The sequence below is a fragment of the Pteropus medius genome, unplaced genomic scaffold (assembly GCF_902729225.1).
Source record: "Pteropus medius unplaced genomic scaffold, Ma_sr-lr_union100, whole genome shotgun sequence".
NCBI classification, from domain to species: domain Eukaryota; kingdom Metazoa; phylum Chordata; class Mammalia; order Chiroptera; family Pteropodidae; genus Pteropus; species Pteropus medius.
Genome location: NW_024349802.1, coordinates 10,848,214 through 10,869,743, shown reverse-complemented (window position 1 = coordinate 10,869,743; position 21,530 = coordinate 10,848,214). Strand labels below are relative to the sequence as shown.

Below are 21,530 nucleotides of genomic sequence, written 5' to 3'. Positions count from 1 at the left end.
CCAGTTGAGGACAAGGTGCTGAGTCCGACGGGGGGAGTTGGTTTCAGTTCCAGGAGGAATAGAAACTGGCCTAGGGCTTGAAAAGTCCTGGAGTCCTGTGACCACCCACTTCAGGAATGTGCCCCAAGCTCAGGGGCAAGTGATTCAAGGGAATCTGAGGGGGACGAGAGCATGGGCTTCGCATGAATACCCTCCCTCACACACACACCCGCCCTTCCCACCCCAACTCCTGCCAAAGTTCAGAGGGTCTGCCTTGCCCTCTCTGTGGCCCCAACCAACCACCCTGGCTCCCAAGGCTGCCCGCGGTGGAGGACTGCCATGCTTCTACTCTCCCCAGGCCCCACTTTCCCCTCTTGGGCCCTGAGTGCCCTGAGCTGGGCAGATTGATGAGAGACACGAGGAGGAACCCATAGGTCAGCTGGTGAGTACCAGTGGTCTCCCAGACAGGGCCCGGTGAGGTGTGCTGTGTGGGTGAGCAGCCCTGGGTGTGGGCACTGGAAAGTACCTTGGTCCAGGAGTTCTAAGACTGGGGTCTCATCCTGGCTCAGTCACAGACTTATTGGGTGTCCTTGAGAAAAGCCTTTCCTGAGTTTTGTTTCGTTTGTTTTTTTATCAGCAAAAGGGAAATAATAAAAGTACTTACTTCATGGGCTTTATTGAACGAAAGAATGCATGTAAAATAGGCCTAGTACATAATAAACACAATAAGGGGGGCTGTTATTATCATATAGCTATGAAAATAGTCATTCCCAGAGGAGAGAAGAAAGGAACTATCATATGTTGAAATGCTAGCTGTATCCAACCACTGTGCTAGGCACAGTGTAATTATGTAATTCTTATTACAAGCTTTTAAAAAACATTTAATTTTTAAAAACTTATTTAACTTATTTTTTTAAAACTATAGGAATTTAATTATAGAAAAAACAATACAGAAGTTACAAAAATAAAAAATACAGTGAGATCTCTGGCTGGTACGTTTCATCCAGCCTACCCCAATGGTAACATCTATGTAAAGATAGTACAATATCAAAACCAGGAAAATGACATCAGTACGATACTGTTAACTAGACTACAGGCCTTATTCAGATTTCACCAGTTTCTACATGCATGCACTCATTTATGTGCGTGTGTTTGTGTGTGTGTGTCATTTCTGAAATTTTATCACACGTGTAGATTCACTTACAACAAGTTGGTCAAATAGAAGCCTTGGTTTTCTCATCTATAAAATAGGGGTGAAAATACTGTCTTCCTCAGGGGACTGTGGGAGGAATTCAATGAGATAATATATGTAAGGTGCTCAGCGTGATGCCTAAAATGTAGCAGGCACTCAATAAATTTAAATATTTATTTTAGAAAAAGTACATTTTGAAAAGTGACTTAAAGTACATAAATAATTCATATTGGTTATAGAAAAGCACAGAAAATGCCCACAAGAGTAAAAATAACCTAAAATAAAATTTTCATAATAGCCTTACCTAAATATAACCACTGTTAAGAATTTTACTCACATCACAAATTTGAGTTATATTTTATTATTCCCACTTTATTGTAAGAATGCTGAGGCTCAGAGAGGTTAAGCAATTTGCCACAGTCACTGAGTTTCTGAGTAAGGAGCTGTGATTTAATGCACAGTCTTGCCTCCAGGAGCTCACTGCAGGGGGCGGAGATGGGCCTATGAGTGATACCAATTCAGGCAGAATGGGATGAGCTGCTACTGCCAGCTTCTGAGCACTGGCTATGTTCTAAGCACTGCCTTGGCACCTTGCAGGCTATCTCAGTGAGTCTTTACAACAGCCCTTTCAGGTAGGTATTGTTCTCATTTCTGGAAACTGAAGCTCAGAGAAGTCTCTTGCCTAGGATCAGAGCCAGTGGACCCAGGGTTCAGAAAGGGGTCAGTCGCATGTCCCAGCTTGAGCTTCAAAGCTTCTGCTCTGAGGGCTTCAGACAAGATGCTAGGGGAGTGTGTGTGAAGAGAGTCTCTCCAGTTGGAGCTTTGGGCTTCTCTAATCCTGGAGCCGGGGTGCCTTCCCTGACCCTTGACCACCACAAACCAGCCAAGACCTGGAGTGGGCCCTGACAGCTTGAGCCTGATTTTACCCCATAAAATGCCCACAGCCCATCTGGAGTGGAGGGGTGAGGGCTTTTGAAGGGGAAGAGGCAGAGGTATCAGAGAGATGGAGTCTGCAGAACAAAACCACCTGAGCTCTGCCTTAGGCTTTCCAGGCACCTCTGACTTAGACTTCCAGACTCAGGAAGCATTAAGAAGGCAACTGCAGGTATGATTTTGAGTTTTATACTAATTGTTCTCCCTTTACTTCCAGAAAAGATTTAAAGATGATAAGAGACATAGATACAAGTAATTATTTAAAGAATGATTAAAGAGCCCCATAATGAAATCAAGTTGGAAAAGAAATAATTGTTCCCAAAATGCTGGGCTAGGGGTAATCACTGCAAATGAGCACCAAAACTTAACTGTGAGCTTCCTGGCAGTGAATATAAAAAGGGTACACATGAATCCCACACCTGTTATTAGCTAATAAAAGGAAGTACCTATAACGGATAGTCACGAGCCAAACTTCCTAACACTGAACTACAAGAGAAATTTATCACACTTTATTCAGGAACTGGCTAGAAGTCTTATACGTAACAGTATCTAGAACAGCATTTTTACAAAGGCTACAGAAAGGCTTTTCATGTGAATATCTTGTGTGAGTAGTTCTCGACCCTTTCACAACCAATATTTTCTTTTTAGAACAAATATTGTTAATACCCACTTACTATCCTGAAATGAAGTTCACGGGTATCTTATCTGCACATTTATTCTTTAAAGAAAGTCAATACTCTAATTAATATAAAAGAGAAAGTGATTAAAAATAATTTTTATCAAATATGCAAATATTTTAGAAATCTCAATGAAGTAGCCCATTGCTTGCACCTACACAGACTCACCTTGAATGTGACAGCTACAAAGTCTGACTAATTCAGCTGTATTGTTTGGTCACTCAGATACCAGCAAAATAAACAACTAGCACTGATTTCTTGCTAGAAAAGTCAGTGCAAAAACTTTTCACATTTTTGTGTAAATTAGAGATAATTTTAGGCTCAGGTAATTATAATCACTTTTTTACCCCTATGAATGGCTGGGGGAGGACATTCAAAAGGAATGTGGAAAGTGGGGGCAATTCCTAATTCCCCACCCAAAATGCCTGAGGACTCTCCAATCAGTGACAACCAAAAACTCCCCCAGAGATTCCTAGAATGTCCTCTAGGGGTCAGTATCCCTTTCTTTGTGAACCACTGGCCTAAATCAAAAAGCAAATGGATAATGTGAACCAGCAGCTCTCTATGACTGCATCTCTAAGAGGAGCTGAACTCACATCATTCCTGGTACAGGATTTTCTGTGACCTCATTCCAAGGTCAAGCCCTAGAGAGGTTAATAACAGTACTGACCTATTTACATGGAGCTTTTATTCTTGCCCAGCATTTTCAGTGATGCTGTCTCCTTAAATTGTCACAAGAACCCCCTACATAGATTGTTATTCTCCCCACTTATAGATGAAGAAGCTTAGGCACAGAGAGGAAAGTGTGCCCTGTAGACCAGGCACTGTTGAATGCCATAGAATTGCAAGCTTTTTTGACAGCAGCATACTGCAAACAATTCATGATGGGCATCACTGGCCAGTGCCTGAATATACAGATCAAGCGTTTCAATCCCTCATTTTTACATGTGAGGAACCTGAGACTTGAAGAGGGAGGTGGGTTGTGTGGCGGGTGAGTAAGGAATCACTTACTGACAGAGAATCATTTGTGCTAGGGAATGGCTGAAGGGGCAGAGTCCTGGGACTGGAGACGTTAATTCCTCAAAGTCACAGAAATGGGGCAAGCAATGGAGGAGGGTGGCTTGGCATCCAGAACTGAGACAAGCATGTTATAAATGTCCTTTTCTTAACATCTTCTGGGGATGACAGGGATCCTTGGGCCCCCTAAACCTCCTTCCCACCTCATCCATTCCTATTTTTCATCTTATTCAAATAGATCTTGACCCCAAGCAATCAGACATGAGAGCCTACCTACCTCCAAGTGTGCAAGAGGCATTACCTGATACAACCCCCAGTCAGCATAAGAAGTGCAAGGAGCTCCAAAGGGCAGACCTGCGTTCGACTCCGGCTGCACCCCCAAGACTGCTGGATCAGCTGGTTCATATGAGGGTAGAGAGTGGGTTGAGAGACGCCATTCTGGGGCAGGGAGTAATGACCTCTTTCCCTGAGCTTCCAAGTTTGGGTAACTCTGGGCTCATGGCCACTGGTGATACAAGTATCTTCAAGAGAGGCTCCCTCCTTTACCTCTCTCCCCACTTCTTCCCAGCCAGCAGAGTTCTGGGTCTGCCTGGATTCATGTCTCCTGGTCAGAGTGGAAAGGGAAGGCAGCTGAATCCTCTTCCTAGGGAGCACATGCTTCTCTCTGAGATCTGAGCCAAGGTTGTTCTCTTGGGTGAAGGTTTCCAAAACTCCAAGTGGCCTTGCAAATTCACCATTTCGTTGATAAGCATGACTATCTCCCAGCAGAGAGGGACCACTTCAACTCTAGGGATGGCTGGTCCAGGATAAAGCAGCACCTTATTTAAGTTCCCACTAGAAAGAAAGAAGGAAAGAAGGAAAGAAGGAAGGAAGGAAGGAAGGAAGGAAGGAAGGAAGGAAGGAAGGAAGGAAGGAAGGAAGGAAGGAAGGAAGGAAGGAAGGAAGAAGAAAAAGGAAGGAAAAGGAAAAGGAAAAAGGAAGGAAGGAAGGAAGGAAGGAAGAAGGAAAAGAAAAGGAAGGAAAAGAAAAAAGAAAATGAAAAAAAAAAGAAAGAAAAGAAAGAAAGAAAAGAAAGAAAGAAAGAAAGAAAGAAAGAAAGAAAGAAAGAAAGGAAGAAAGAGAAAGAGGCATTTGTTATTAATTGCAGCTTTCACTGAGTAAGCTCCTACTGTGAGCCAGGCATCATATTCTGCTTTATACACATAATCTGATTTAATCATCACAAGAGCCCTATAATAATAGCTACTATTATTATCTTCACTTTCCAGATGAGCAAACTGTAGGTTAGAGAAGTTGAGTGACATGCCCAAAGTTAGAAAGCTAAAAAAATAGCAGAACCAAAATTTGAACCCATGGCTATCTAGCTTCCGAGAGTTACTAGCTGCCCGGCTGCCCTTACCTAATCCTCCTTCCAACCTGTGAAGCCGAGATTCTTATCATCATCCCCCAGGACAGAGGGAGCACAACCTCAGTAAAGCTGATGATGTTATCGTTCCTAAAAGCAGAGAGAGGGCAGCCATTGCCTCATCCATTTGTTCAGGGTAGTGTTGAACTGAAGAGCACAAGCCCAGGAAAGAAATGAATTCAAATTGAGGCTGAGGTTCTTACTAGTTGAGTGACCTTGGGCTGATACTCACCTCTTCAAGCTTTAACCTTTTAAAATGGGGAGGACGATCTAGCTGCAGGGCAGTGGGAGGATCATGCAAGATAATGAAGTGCTGAGCACGTGGGAAGTATCATTACTTAAACCCCTTCTGCCTCTGCCTCAGAGGTTGAGATTTTGTCCAGATGCTTGATACGTTATCCTGGTTAAGACCAGTGCTTCTGAATCTGGCTGATGTCAGAATTACCTGCCAAAAGTATAAATGTTTGGTCCCTACCCCAAGAGATTTTGAACTAGGACTGGCCTGGGACTTAGACATTTTTATCTTTAATAAATTCCCAGGTAATTCTGATGCACTCCATGTTTGGGGGATCCAATCTACGAGTGTAGACATCTCAGCCACAATGGGGAAGGGACTCAGATTGGTTTCTAAGTCCCCTTCCCCTCTTTCTTGTCACTACCAGCATCCCTTTTCCCCACCTCCTCTCCACTGGCTTACGAGTGCTCTCCCCAAATCATAGTCTGTATGGCCTAGCAATGAGTCAGTGGCACTCAGAGTATTATGGACCTGCCTTTCCAGAGGCTTGGGAAACCAGCACAGGGCTGGGAAGCAGGCTGCCAGGGTTTATGCCCCCTTCTGACTCATTGGTGGCCCAGGGTCAGTAAGCCTCCAAGCTTTAGTTTGCTCATGGTTAATAGATAGGGAAAGCAGAGTGGCCCATTTGGACTCTGCTTCCTTAGAAATGCGTCCCTGGCACTTGAGAGCCAGAGAGCAGGTGCAGGAGGCCGTAAAAGAATTCTGCATAATGACTTTCTCATCGACATCTCATTTGATGCTCACAACGATAGGGAATAAAATCCAGCATCTAGCTTGGCCTGTTACATCCTCCATTATCTGTCCCTCGGCTTCGCTCCAGTGTTATCTCATAACCTTTCTTCCTTTTCTGGCCTCCTTGCTATTCCTTGAATGCTCCATACTTGTTCCCACCTCAGAGTTTTTGCACTATTTGCATGGTTTGGACCGCTTTTGCCATGGATGATCACAAGCCTGTTTCCTTCTTCTTATTCAGGCCTCAGCTTACATGTCACCTGCTCATAGAGGCCTTTACTAACCAATCAATGAATCTAAATTGTCATCCCAAGCACTGGAACACATCATTTTATAGTACATCATTGTATTTTAACTTTCATCTTGGCACTTGTCATCATAGCATTTATTTTTCTTTGCTTTGTCTTACCTGTCTTCTTCTACTACAGAATGTAAGCTCCATGAAATCACATCTTTGGCTATCTTGTTTGTTGCGGTGTCCCTAGTGCCTGAAAAGCATTCAGTGAATTTTTGTGGAATCAATGAGTAAATGAGGTTGCCCCAGCATTAACTGCAATTTCTTTTTCTTTTCTTTTCTCTCTTTCTTTCCTCCTTCCTTCCTTCCTTCCTTCTTTCCTTCTTTCTTTCCTTCCTTCCTTCCTTCCTTCCTTCCTTCCTTCCTTCCCTTCCTTCCTTCCTTCCTTCCTTCCTTCCTTCCTTCTTCCCTTTCTTTCTTTCTCTCTCTCTCTCTCTCTCTCTCTCTCTCTCTCTCTCTCTCTCTCTCTCTCTTTCTCTCTCTCTCTCTTTCTTTGCTTTTTGGTCAGAGGACACTCAGTGTTCTGAGAGGGGAAGTGACTGTCTCAAATGCATTCCAGGCCTTTTGTCTTCTTTATCCAGGCCCTTCCCATAAACTTTGGCTGACACACAAACCTAGCTGGGGTGAGGCTTCCAGGTGTGATGAAAACTTGGACTTGCCCCATGAATGAGATTAAGGCTGATGTGGGGGTGAGAAGGCGGAAAGACAGAGCGTGAGAAGGGAGAGGCAGGTTGGGACAGGAGAGCAGGGTGTGAACCTGGCCTCCAGTTGGGGAAAGAAGGGTGACTTGGCTGTGTGTCAGGAAGTGTTTCCCTCTAACCTCCCCTGGGGAGAGCCCTGACCCTAAGGTGGCTTTGTTTTGGGGAAGCAGGTGATAGGGCACCTGCTGAGGGAGAACGAAGGCGTGGCCTGCTTGAGGACCATCCCCTGAGGTCCAGGGCCCAATGAGGAATAATTCTACAGTGGCACTTGGCCAAATAGGTGACAGGTAAGCTCCCACCTGAAACCAGCCCAACCACGGCATAGAGGACTTTGCTAATCAATGAATCTAAATTGTCATCCCAAGCACTGTGACACATCATTTTATAGTGAATCACTGTATTTTAACTTTCATCTTGGCACTTGTGTCATGGACCTGCCTCAAATCTGTGGGGAAGAGAGAAAAGAGGTCTCTAAGAGAATGGAGTGGTCAAGGTGGAATGCTTAGCGATGATGTTGATGATGATGATAATGATGATGATAATGTCACATTTTATTGAGTTTATAATATGCCTGGCACTGTACGAACTGCTTTATGTACTAACTGTCTCATTTAGTCTTCAAAAACCTCTCTACAAAATAGACATTAATGTTATTGTTGTTATTCCTATTTGAGAGATGTGGAAACTGAGGCTCAGTGACATTAAATATCTTGTTCAAGGTCACACCATAAGTAGCAAAGGCAGGATTCCAACTTAGGTCTATAGTGATTCCAGGGCACCATGGAAACCTAGGTCTGGTGAGGGCTGCTGGGAGCAGGCTAAGAAGCCAGAGCCTGACTGACTCCTGCAAAAGTGGGGATGGGGAAGGCCAGTGGGATAGACTGTGTATAAATAGCAGGACTGTTTTTATCCCTACACATGGGCTGAATCAGACAAGCAGCTCTATCTGGCACAATTTAAGGGCTCTGAATGCCAACCCAGCCCCGTGTCACACAAATCTCTCTCCAGCACATCCCTGGGAGATGAAATACTTATTTGAGAGTCATTTCCTTAGGTCAGAACATTTGACTCCAGAAGACCCCTGTAAAAATACATAGGTTGGATGAGAAACGCATCAATCCTTGGCACCTGTTAACATAGCAACCTAGGCTAGCCAGCTATGCCCTGTGGGAGAGGGGCTCAGTTTTCACGTTGGGGAAGAACTTGGTGTTGTTCAAAGGCAAGGAAAAGCGTGAGGCTTGTTTCACATCCTGCGTCTCTCTGATTCCTGAAGCCTGGGAATTATAATCCTAGTTCAAAAATCCTGGATACTGTATTCTCTGGGGGAAAGATGAGGGAAGTCACTCCTGGCTGGAAGAATCTTAATTTTGATTTTGCTGAATTGATATCAAGGGCCTGCAACTGCAACTCTGGTTACCCTGGGCTCATGAGACCTGCTGGCATTCATGTGTCTAATTTTTAAATGATAAATTTATTATTATTTACTACCTGTGGTAGGCAAAGAAGCGAGCTTCCGAAACGCAGAAGGTGACATGGTGGAGACCCCTGGTTTGGTGCAGGGATGGCCCTCGAGAAGGAATGAGGGAAGGGAAGGAACGAGGGGTATCCAAAGGCAGAGCTCAGCTCAGCAGTTTACAAGGCTGCAGCGCGACAAGGGTTTGGGGAAAGGTAGGAACTGGTCCCCGCCACCTGCCGGTCACCAGCCCTACCCACAGTCAGGCCGCGGCTGCCCTGGCCTGGTCTCAAAAAATGTGAGCACCGCCCCTACACCCGCCCCCTTCCCCGCCGCGCCCGCGGGGTCGGGGGCTGCGCTGCAGGCGCCGGGAGCCGGGCGGGCGTCCCAGCGCGGGAGGGGGAGGGGGCGGTGCGGCGCGGGGCGCGGGGCGGAGCTTCGTCGGCGCCTCCCCGAGCCTTATCCCCGGCCGCGCGCCGGGAGCGCTCAGTCGACCGAGGGAGCCGCACGCTGCAAGCGGCTGGTCAGCCTGACCGCAGCTCAGAGGCTGGGGCGGACGGACAGACGCACGCACGCACGCACGGACGGCGTGAGCAGACAGACACCCAGCGGCTGTGAGCTCCGCGCAGGTCCCAGCCTTTCTTGCACCCAGAGGCCGGCAGCAGAACCGTGCCCGGCGGAATCTCCTGCGCTCCGCCCGCCCCGGCTCTCGTGCCAGCGCCCCGGGGCCGCCGCCTCCAAAGTGATCACTGCCTCGTCGTCTCCGCCGGGTCCGGGACCATGAAGCTGCTGCCGTCGATGGTGCTGAAGCTCTTTATGGCTGCAGGTAAGAGGGCTGTCGACGCCGCCGGAGGTCAGGGGAGGGGGGGATGGGGACGCTTGCTGGGGGCACGGGGGAAGGTCGCTGCAGCGCCCCCGGCGCGGGCCACTTGGTGGGGCCCGTGCTCCCTGGCAGGCGGGGGCCGGCATCGATGCGTGACGACCCGGGGTCTGATGCGGCCTCGCCTCTTACCCGCAGTGCTCTCGGCGTTGGTGACCGGAGAGAGCCTGGAGCGGCTTCGGAGAGGGCTGGCGGCTGGAACCAGCAACCTGGGCTCTCCTACTGAATCTACGGACCAGCTGATGCTCCCGGCAGGCGGCCGGGGCCGGGAAGTCCTGGACTTGGAAGAGGCCAACCTGGACCTTTTCAGAGGTAGGTGTGGGGGCTGCCCATCCTCAGACCCTGGTGGATAGGTGAAGAATAGGCAGATCTGGGATTCATGCTGTTTGGGCACAACTGTTGGTGGGTGGTATTCATGGAGGACTTCAAGGAAAAGCTGCTTGGCCTGACAAGCGTACTGAGGGATCCTGGAATGTGGGTCCCGCTGTCTTTCTTGCTCTGGGATCTCATATGTCAAGTTGCTGCCCTTTCCTGTACTTTGGAGCAAATTGAGACAGGCAAGGTGTCTGGCCTGGGGTCCGTACATTCTTCTGACTAAGCTAATTAGTGGGAACAAGAAATGCTTGGGATGCTTTCTCGAGAGTTTCTGTGTAAAAATGGGCACGAGTCCTAATTCTCACATCAAAAGGCTATTATATATAAGATAATAGATGTGGAGATGCTAGGCACATAGTAGGTGTGCAGTGTTAGTCTCTTCTATCCACCTGTATCCAGGTTGGAGAAAAAGAGGGAAATGAGGAGCTCTTGGTCTCCCCAGGTGAGGCCAGCGCCTCCTGGGGATACTATGAATGACAAACACTGGATCCCTAGGGAGCAGTTTTGAAATGATGGGTGTCTACAAATCCTACCCAAAGCCTGGAGACTTCCTGACTACCTTCAGTGCCTGAGAGAAACTCCAAGGGAGGAAGGGCAGGATGAGATCCTCCAGCAGACAGATGTGGCTACGGCTGAGTATAGGCACAGACAGGGCAGAGTTCAGAGCCTCTGGCATTGATTGCCTGCTTCTTGCCCCCAGCCACCTGTGGCAGTTCTTGAGGGTGGAGCAGAAACTGAGTCCTGGAGGCACAGATGACTATATTTGGTTGGAAAGATACCCACCTGTTCTAGCACCGCCCACTCTGCAGCCATCCATCTCCCTTACCCAGAGATTCCCTTAGGTCCTGTCTCTGCTTTGTATAAATCAACGGTCTGCTACAAAGCTGAGCCTGGGCTCCCACCCTTCATCCTTTCACTGTGGCCCTCTGGGGTCACCCCTGGATTCTCCTGGCCCTTTCTTTCTAGGTTGGGCAGAGCTGGGCTGTGACTCACCCTCCACCCACACGGCTGCTCCTCATACCTCTGCAGACCTGACTCATTGCTCCCTCTTCTTGGCAGGAGCCTAGTTGTCACTCTGTCACTCTCTCCCTCTCCTTTCTGATTGGCTTGGGCTACCTGCCTCAGTTTCACCACAGCTCTGGTTACTGGGTTCTTCTGAGCATCTACCTCACCTTCTGAGGTCTTAAGTGGCCTGGGTCTGCACTGGAGGAAATGGGACTGTGAGACTACTGACACCTATCTCTCAACTTCTCTTGGCTTTGCTGGGCAAAGACTGTTTTTCAGGTCTGCGTATCCTATCACTTGAAATAAAGATTAGCATTTATTAGGTGCATACTGTGTTCTAGGCACTCAATGTGTTATTGTGGGTTAATTAATCAGTATAGCAACCCTCTGAGATGGGAACTCTTGCTGTCCGCTTTTTACTGAGAACTCCAAGATTTAGAGAGATTAAGTGACTTGCCTAAGATCATATGGCTGAAATTGGAGCACAGGTCTGCTCACTTCAGAGCCCATTCATTGTCTCATTCTGGTTCAACATCCCAGGTGCTCTAGACTTCTCTGGAAGAAGGGACGGGGTATATGAGGCAGTGGTGTATTGGGAAAGAGCACTGGATATGGAGTCCAGAGACTATATTTCTGATCTCAACCTTGTATGACCTTGGGCAAGTCACCACCTTTTGGGACCTCAAGTTTTTCATCTGAAAGTGGAAAGCCATGATATTCTTTGCAGTTATTTCCTGCTTGAGGGTCTTAGGTCTCTAGTCTAATGTATCATGCTCACCCTTCTGCCAGACATGTGGCTACAGTTATAAACAGTGGGTACCTTTTTTCTGCTGGGAGCCAAGAAGGAGGAGACTGGTGTGAGACTCCTGGGCTGATGGGTATAGCCCATGGTCTGTCCCAGCTGGAAGTCTATGTGAGGTTGTTTTTCCCCTTTGAAGTGTGGAAAGAATGGGGGAGTTATAGTTGTTCCAGTTCCTTCTGAATAGTGCCTTACTTTTCATCTTTCTACTCCTTATACACACTATACTCCCCATCCTAGAGAGCTATAAATACTACAGTTGAGGATAAACGTAAATGGACCTTAGAGAGAAGTGGTGAGCTGCAAAGGGCACAAAGTAGGGTAAATATTTTGCTTGAAGTCAAAAAAGCAAGGCCCTAACCCGGGGCAGCTTGCTTGCTGTCCCCGAGCCTGGCTCTGCCCTGGGCTCATGGTATCCTGGTGCTAATGGGTACCCCAGAGGAGGCCGTCTGGACATGGGCACTGCACTTATTTTAGGAGCCTCCTCTTCCCAAAACATCCCTTAAAGTACCTTCTCCAGAGCAATTTTTATCTCTGACACTGTCTTCCTGCAAGTGGGTCACCAAGTGCAGCATCAGGAAATGAGGCTGATTTAAGGCCAAAATAGAACCAAGTGGGTGTGGGGGAATAGGAGACGGGGGATTGACAGCGGGGTGGGCGTGAGGCTGGTAGAATTGCTCAATCAGCAGTAGTTACTCAACAGAAGCTAGTGTTCTTGGAATGAGGTGCTTAAACTGAGTTTGTGAAATGCCTTCCTTGGGACCCCCACTAGTCCCGACTTCCTTCACCACTTTCTATGGTTCTGCGCAGTCTTCCTTCAGCCTTTGGGAGGCACTGAGCCAAAGGGCCTTCCCAGGCCTCTGGCTTCAGGTGGGATCAAAGAATATATCCTCCTTCTAGATGCTGTGCTATTCTGATTCTCTCCCCTGAGAGTCAAAGACTTAACAGAGTGCTTTTTCTCCTATAGCTGCTTTCTCCGCTAAACCACAAGCTCTGGCCACACCCAGCAAGGAGGAACGTGGGAAAAGAAAGAAGAAAGGCAAGGGGTTAGGGAAGAAGAGAGACCCCTGTCTTCGGAAATACAAGGACTTCTGCATTCACGGAGAATGCAAATATGTGAAGGAGATCCGAGCTCCATCTTGTGTGTAAGTGTCCCTGCCCTTCAGCAGACTCTCAGTACACTCTGTCAGCCACGTGGCTTCCTTGTTGTCACTGTTCCTTGAATTCATAATTCCACCCAGTTTCTTCTCGGCCTCTAGGCGGAAGTTGGGAGGAGGGGAGATATTTTTAGTCTGAGGAAGGGGCTCCCCCCCGCATGGGATGCAATTTCCTGTGGCGTGGGTCTGTGATATTCTTCATCCTTGGGGATATTTCCTGCTTGCTCAGAAAGCATGTGGCTAGGAGAGCTGACACCTGAAGGCAGGTCCTTCATTCCTGCCTCTTGCCTACTCCAAATGAGAGAAGCCACTAGGAAATGTGGCAGAGTGGGCTTCCTGGGTGGAGTGGGACTCCTGTGGCCTTCTTTCCCAAGCCCTGCAGGCGGGTATGAGGTGCATTTGGACATAATGCTGTGCAGGTGTGTGTGTACCCGGACATGTGTGCACATGAGTGAGCAAATGTAGGTTGAGTCTATGGCATGGCAGGACTGCACAGTGATCATCGTGGGAGTGGGGAGAAGCCCCTCCACCCTTCTTCCCCACTCCTCTCACATGGGCCAGGAGGTGGGGGACATGGTGGGTATTGGCCTTTGGCCATGGGGTGGGAGTATACTTCCTTTGTGCAAGACTTAAAGGAAGTGGAACCCAACCCAGTAGGCATCAGCCATCAGCCAGGCAGCACCACCCTTCCCTGGGCAGGGGTGTGGGTGGAGGGGCTGTGCGTTCCCCAACTGATCTGCTAGGCCAAGCCCAGCAAACGGCTGTCTTGGCAACCCCTCAGGGATGACGGCACTGCCATGCTTCTGGCAGGCATAATGTCGCCAGTGTGCCCGAGGCCAACAGCCGCGTCAGGCTGTAAACATCCATTCTCTTCTGCTGGGCACAAGGCCGTAAGGGGAGGCAGGCTCTGTGACCTGGGAGACTCTGGACAGGGCCAAGAAACTGTTGGGTGCACACTACCTCCCAACCTGTCAAGGAGGCTGGCTGCTTGGCATCTTCTCCTGTGATTGGTGCAGATCCCTTGGCTCTTTAAAGCTTCCTTGTCCCATCTGATCTCATGTAGTAGAGCTACCCGGTACTTGGCAATTGGCAGACAGACCCATTACTCCCTACCATGTCCATGGTCACTTGTGTGTCCTCTCCTATAACATCCTTGTCAGGAGCTCGGTATTACAGGTTTTTTTGTTTTTTTTTTTTGTTTTTAAGAATGACGTAAATAGTCCTCATATTACCCTTTCCAAAGTCTTAGGATAGGGCAGGAAGTGTTTGTCTTAAATTTATAGAATGGCATCATTAGCACAGGGTGGAGGCAGTGACTCTGAGGGTAGTCAAGATGGGCCGAGGCCAGGCATCTGTCCGGGCCAAACTGGTTTGGGGTGTTGGTGGATGAGAATTGAGAATCCTTGTGAGACCATTCTCCTGGAGAGCTGGGCTCAACCAACCATCCCCAGAGCACCCAGGAGAGGTAGCCCTAGGGATGCTGACAACGACCATTATGACTCTCCTCTCCTTTGCCCCGGAGCTTCACAGTTTACATTTAATATGAGTTGAGCCCAACAAGTATGTGTTGAACTTACTTGGTGCCAGCTATTCTAGGGGACGGGGAGATGTAGTCCAGTCCTGGGATTCTCGAAAGCCCTCTGTTGGGTAGGTAGGGCTTGCTATCTCTCTTTGAAAGATGAGGAAATTAGAGCCAGGAAGTAGGAAGTGATTTGCCTGAGATCAACAGCTAAATAAGTGGATGGAAACATGACAGGGACTCAGGTGCCTGACTTCTAGTCCAACATGCTTTTCATGTCCCCGGGCTGCCCTGGATGTTGGCTTGCATCCTTCTCCCCTGTCTGTCCTCACAGAGATTGAGCAGGATTTTATACTAGGCAGCTGTTAGCCTAGAGGTCTCTTAAGGCTTTTACTAGCCCAAGAGCATGGCAATCTGATTTGCAGAGTTTGTGTCTGCTTCCTAGGCAGATTTTCAAGGGGCTGGATTCTGTGTCTGGTGTGGCTGCCTCCTGCCTCTAGCCCTTGGTACTCAGGGCAGAAGGCAACAAGAAGACACAGAGCCCCTGGTTTGGAGGAAATGTGACATCTGGGCACTGACATCTGGGGTCCTTTGTGGCTTCTCCTTGCCTCTAGATCCAGGAACTGCCACAGGGTGTGTCCAGGCTGCTGTGGTGAGCTTGAGGCTAGCTGGCTTCCTAAACCAGCCCTCCACAGCCACCATCCACAGGAAAACCCTTTCGTGTCACCAGCTAAAAGTTGCCCTCAAAGAGCAGGTTCCTGGGGCTCCTGACTGGCTGCTGACCTAGAAAACTCTGGCTGCAGAGTTTCCTGTGGCTTCAGGAAACCTGGGGGGCAGTTGAGCTGAGGAGGATTGAGAGTTGACAGAGGAACAGGCCTGGGAGCCGCACTTGTCTCACTGCCAGATGCTGAGAGGGGATGGCGAGTTCCTTGTCTTTGGCTCAGTCTGACTTTGGTGCCCCACTCTTCAGGTATGGGCAGTAGTCTCTGGAATATGATTATTATAATAACTTACACATATGTGGGATTGGCCTCTTATTAAGTGCTTCTATCTATATTATTTGATCTTCACAATACTCTAGTGAGATAGACATTTATTATTCCTGTGTTTTACAGGAGAAAAACCAAAGCCTGGAAAGGTAAAAGTACCTTGCTCAATATCACCTGTTAGGAATAGCAGAACCAGTCTGGAATTCATGCATTCTGAGTCCCCTGCACCAAATGGTGCCCCCTCCACCTTCTGGGCTAGGAGCAGAGAAATTTGGAAGATGTCTCTAGACCATAGGGGGTTCTTGCTTCTGTTGTAATACAAGTTCTGAAATGGGTCACAGACAAGGAGAGGAGGGACATGTCCCAATCTGATGGGTCATTGGCTCTGGGGAAGACACACGATCTTGCCCCCATCCTGGGATGTTTGGAATGTACTCATCCCCTCCTTCCCTGGGGAAGCCAGGAGTTGGCTGCAGAGGGAGAGGGAGGTGGGTAATATTAGGATGTTTACATTATTATCCTTTTGACTCAGGGTAGGGGTGGAGAGATTATGTAACTGAATTGCAGGACTCTGAGGCCAACCTTTATTTCTATCTTCTGAGTAACTACCTGTGGGCTTTGAATGATGGTCTGGAAGTAAAAAACAGGCTCAACTTCAACTTCCCTCCTCCCAAGAGAACAGTCTCAAGTCATCCAGACTGCCGGGTTGAATCTTGGCTCTCTCGCTCACTAGCTGTGTAACCTTGGGCAAATTATCTAAGAAGTTAAGCCTCAGTCTCTTCATCTTTAAAATGGGGATAGTAACTCCTACTTCATAGAGGTGTTTTTAAGATTAAAGGAAATGATCCTTGTAAAGCAGTTAGCACAGCATACTCATAGTAAACCTTTAATGCTAGCTATTTATTATTTATTATTCAAGTATAATAATAATAATAATTAACAATAATACAGTCAGAGAGCAGGGTCAGGCAACCAAGGAGCCCATCAACCCATAAGATATGTGTTTCCTTGGGGTAACCTATGCTGTTCAGAATGAAAAGAGTCATGAACTTGGAATCCGCCAAGACTGGTTTCTAGTCTTGGCTCTGCTGCTTCCTCATTGTATAACTTTTGGCAAATCACTTAATCTTTCTGACCCTTAATCTTAGTCTTTCAATTTGTAAAACTCACCTGTCCCTGCCTACCAGGGTGTTATGAGTCTCGGTTGAGTTCGCAGATAAGGATATTGTCTTATAAACTATAGATTGCTGTGCACAAGCGATTCTGCACGTGCCCTCCGGAGACCTTCTTCTGTGTCCTGGCAGGATGGGGGTCGTGGTTTTGCCCACCTGGGCCAATGGGACAGATGCATGGAGAGGCCAGGCGAGGAACTGTGTCCTCTGCTGTGTGTATAGTATGCTTGACCTACATTTATCCTGCAATGAGGTCATTCCCCAAAGCACCCAGGAAGAGCTGGGGCAGAGAGAGGTGCTAGACAGGAAGGCAGGGGCAGCCTGGCCCCTCTGCTGCTGCCAGGTCTGGACACATCCGCTTCCTGGGTGCCTCTCAGCGGGAAGCTTCCTTGCTCTGAGGCACCAGGTACATGACCTGCTTCCCAGAAGGAGGCTGAGCTCAGAATAGAGGGTCCCCAGGTTCTCAGTGCTTCCTTCAGCAGCTAGTGGCCTAAAGTCCCCAGGCAGACAGTGCACTGGTTGGGCTGTGGGCAGTTAGTTATATGTGTGAATGGGCAGCACACTGAGCTCAGAGTCAGATAATCCAGTCCACACCTCTGCCCTGCTGTGTGCCCAGGAGAAACAGCTGTCTTTGCTGCATGCCCATGGGGCTCCTACCTACATCAAAGGGTCGGTCTCCCAGTGCTCAGAGAAAGGAAGCGACAGAAATGTACTTGATCAACTTTAAGCACTTCTGAGTCTTCCTCAGAGCTTCCAAGAAATGCTTTGTGTTAAAAGAGGCAGTTGCCATATGATTTATTTCTTGAGTGAGGAGAGCCAAAGAGTTGTTTCTGACATTCTTCCATGCTTTGGCAGGACAGCTGGGCAAGATGTTATCTTGGTCTGTTTGCTTTGTCCTGTGATGAAAGAGGCCCGATAGCCTGGTGTTCAGAGGCCAAAGGCCGAAGTTGAGCTCTCAAGTTGGGCCCTATACCCAGGGGGTGCTGGGAGTTAAATGAAGGGAACTTGAGAAAAGTGACTCCTGGCAAAGGCACAGGACCTATTAATAGGCTGGGCAGTGGCAGAGAGGGACTGGACACAGGAAGCATCATTGGGGAAGGCCGGGTTTATTTCTGGGTCAGAGTGTTGAGGGGCCTCACTAGAGAAAGCGATACTGAATACCCTCAGCTCAACCCACCAGCTCTGTGACTAAGTCCTCTTTACACACATGCAATAAATAATCCACACATGGAACATATCTAGCTGAGACCTTGAAGTTCTTTCTCCCTTTTTGCCTGCCTGGAGCAGGAATCTCAGGCCAGAGAACTAAAGGGAGTAGAGAAGGGGGAATGAGAGGTAAGGGAAGAAAGCTGTGGAGTCCTCAGTGAGGCCCTTAAAGAGTCCCCTGCTGGAGAAGGATAGGGGAAGGGCTGGGGTCATGGTCAGGGCCGGGTAGGCTGAGAGTGTGAGGAGTGCGGTTCAGCTCATGTAGGTGGGCCATTGACGAGAGTAAGAGGCCCAACCACAAACCTCATCTCCTCTTTGTTCTCTCTTGAACCAGCTGCCACCCGGGTTACCACGGAGAGAGGTGCCATGGGCTGAGCCTACCGGTAGAAAATCGCTTATCTACTTATGACCACACAACCATCCTGGCTGTGGTGGCCGTGGTGCTGTCGTCTGTCTGTCTGCTCGTCATCGTGGGGCTTCTCATGTTTAGGTGAGTGTCGGGGGCCCCTGCAGGCTGTTTCTGCAAATCACTTCCATTACTCCTCCTCTTCCTCCTGGGGCTTCTGCCTGGTGACCACATGAGCTCTCCAGCCTCCCTAAATTTGGGGCTAGGAGTCTGATTGACATTCCTGAGGATATGTTCTCCAAGAACCTGGCTTCTTTGGCATGACGTGAGTCCATTGTCCAGAGCCCAGGGCGAAACTTGCCAGGCCACAGCAGGTCCTGCTATTCCCAGCAGTCCCAGTAACCCCCCTGTGGAGCACCTCTTCCCACTGTTCTTTCTCCTGGCTCTGTTCTTTGATGGCATTAGCGTGTGGTTTGATAGTCAAGGCATGGTTGTGCTGTTGGTGCATCCTTCCAATTCTGAGGCATCCGGACCTCAGGCTATGCTTCCAGTCCAGGTTATGTTCTAGATTGGTGGAGACCTTCCAAGCACTCTGTGCTCATTTTCAAGCAGCACAACTCATTTACTTTGAGACCTGGACCAGGTTACCTGTCTTTCTGAGGGTTGTAATCTTTCCGTAATTGTAAGTAATCTTCATCCACCTACCTATAAGGATATCGTGAGGATCATATAAATGAGTTGAAAGTTCTTAGCAAATTGTAACCTGCTGTTAAAGACGAGCATCCCTTGGGGCAATTGGACCTTTGACCGGAGTCTGTTAGACTGCCATTCCTCTGGGCTTTTCCAAGTAGTGGAGGGAAGCAGCATGGCAGTGTCCTTTAGAAGGACACTCTATGGGACCTGCACCCTGTTGTAGCAGGCAGAGCTTGCTCACAAAACTTAACCTTCCTCAGGTACCATAGGAGAGGAGGTTATGATGTGGAAAATGAAGAGAAAGTGAAGTTGGGCATGACTACTTCCCACTGAGAGACCCGTGCTCAAGGTAATGGTCCATCATTTGCCCCATGGCACCATCACCACCGTTCCCGGATCTGTTTCAAGGCATGCTGAACTCTTCTACCGCTTAGGGTTTGGGTTGACCTGGGGGCCAAGCTGCTGTGGAGTCAGGGTCCCATTGCAGAGTTGTTTTCCAAAAGGCTGTCAGTGCTTCATCTCCACTTAGAGTGAAAGTTGTTAGAGAGATACCCAAGAGAGATGCCTGAGAGGACAGCTTCTCCTGTCCTCATCCCCTCTCCTTCCACCACCTCCCAGATGATCTTTTTACTTCTTAAGACTGGATGTGGGAGACTATTAAGACCTCTAAAGTCTGGATGCAGCTTTAAAAGTTTTCCTTTTGTATTTCAGGAATAAGCTGGGGACCGCTACCTCTGAGAAGACGCAAGCTGATCACAGACTCTACAGAGGGGAAGGACTTCACAACTAGCCATGAAGACTCCTTTGTTCTCAGTTGCCATCTAGATTGGGTCTCCCATAATTGCTTTACCAGAGCCTTCAAGTGCCAAACAGAATATGTCCAATGGGATCTGGGTCAGAAGGAAGCAAAAGTGAGGGACTTTCATGCACTTCTGACTCTCCTCCACCAAACCCTGCTTGACCCCATAAAGTTTGTTTAAACACTTATCTTCTGGATTAAGATGCCAGTTAAATTCCATATGCTCCAGGATCTTTGACTGAAAAAAAGGAGAAGGAGAAGAATAAGAAAAGATTTGTGGACTGGAAGAAGGTAATGAAGATTGAGAAGCCATGTACTCAAGTAGTCACCAAGGGATCTGCCATTTGGACCCTCCAGCGCTGGATTTGATGAGCTAACTGTGAAATACCACAAGCCTGAGAACTCTGAATTTTGGGACTTCTACCCAAATGGAAAAATAACAACTATTTTTTTTGTTGTTGTTTGTAAAATGCCTCTTAAATTATATATTTATTTTATTCTATGTATGTTAATTTATTTAGTTTTTAACAATCTAACAATAATATTTCAAGTGCCTAGACTGTTACTTTGGCAATTTCCTGGCCTTCCGCCCTGCATTCTCCCACCGCCTGGCTCAGCATTACCCTCCTCTGCCGCAGATCTGAGACGGCTCTGCGACCTATCTGTGGTAATCTATCACATGTCCACATTTCTGAAGATGTTCCATGATCAGAGTGCCACGGGGAGCGGCCTGTACGGTCAGGATATAGGAGTTAACTTTGTCAGATCCACTCTATGAGTTGGACTGCAGTCTTGCCTAGGCGATTTTGTCTACCATTTTGTGTTTTAAAAGCCCAAGGTGCTGATGTCAACGTGTAACAGATAACGCTGTTTCCCCGTGTCCTCTCCCTGCCAGATCTCAGAAGAGTTTGGGCTTCCATGCTTGCAGCTTTCCTGGCCCCTCACTCCCCGTAGCCCCAGGCCCACCAAGTGGGATCTCACTCTCCCTTGTGTCAAGACATTTCTCTTACTCCTGCCATTCTTCTGGTGCTACTCCATGCAGGGGTCAGTGCAGCAGAGGATAATTGAGAGACGGTATTAGCGAAGAAAAAGGTTGAGGAGGAACAGGAAACGTTGGAGCTGACTGTTCTTGGTAATTGATAACCTATCAATTGCTATAGAGAGGTCGGAGGTGAGGAGGGAGGACTTTTGGGTAAACCCACCCACCTCACCAAAACTATGAATGTATGCTGTCATAGTCCCTTCTGGAAGTTTCTGGTGCCATTTCTGAACTGTTACAATCTGTATTTCCAAACCTGGTTCATATTTATACTTTGCAATTCAAATAAAGATAAACCTTACTCTACAGCCTTCTGTCTGCTTGTTTTAACAGGGAACTGATTTGACATAGATACTTTCTGAGCCCTGACTCATAATTAGACCCTATACCAGACTTCTTTATATGCACTATCTCATATCCCCAACAACACTTTGATGAAGGTACTATTGCCCCATTTTTCTGAAAGAGGAAACCGAGGCTCACAGAGGTTCTGTAACTTGCCTGAGGATATACAGTTGGTAAGTGGCAGATCTAGTAGTGAGCCTCGGGACTAGCAGTCTGACTCCAGTTATTTGTCTTAATACTTAGATCACATTACCTCTGAGACAAGAGATAATAGACTTTTCACATAGGAAATTTGGCCAGCTGTAACCAGGAAGACATCTACCACTCAATTAAAAGACCCCGGACTCAGGGCCTGATCTTGTGTTATATATGCAAACATGCATTGCTCCTGTTAGAAACAAGGCATCTTCGACTCCCTTCTCCTATTCCACAGTCGATCCATCAGCAAGTCTTATCAGCCCTACCTTTCGAATGTGTGCTGAATACAGCCATTTCTCATCTCTGCCACTGCCATCACCCCTGCCCAA

At 48.0% G+C, this 21,530-nt stretch overlaps 1 protein-coding gene across 7 annotated transcripts; it reads left to right on the top strand.

Moving 5' to 3' along the window:
* Window positions 1-210: 210 nt before the first annotated feature.
* HBEGF (heparin binding EGF like growth factor) lies at window positions 211-20,966 on the top strand. 7 transcript variants are annotated; one of them, XM_039836302.1, is made up of 6 exons: window positions 9,261-9,505; window positions 9,698-9,871; window positions 12,706-12,883; window positions 18,116-18,271; window positions 19,081-19,169; window positions 19,532-20,966. In XM_039836302.1, exons 1-5 carry the CDS (start codon window positions 9,460-9,462, stop codon window positions 19,151-19,153), a joined length of 627 nt encoding a protein of 208 aa, XP_039692236.1. In that variant the 5' UTR covers window positions 9,261-9,459; the 3' UTR covers window positions 19,154-19,169; window positions 19,532-20,966. The 7 variants fall into 7 exon arrangements, with proteins under 7 accessions (XP_039692232.1, XP_039692231.1, XP_039692234.1 ...); XM_039836301.1 differs by lacking the exon at window positions 19,081-19,169 and having other exon boundaries at window positions 9,320-9,505; XM_039836303.1 differs by lacking the exon at window positions 19,532-20,966 and having other exon boundaries at window positions 9,320-9,505; window positions 19,081-19,170.
* Window positions 20,967-21,530: the final 564 nt, after the last annotated feature.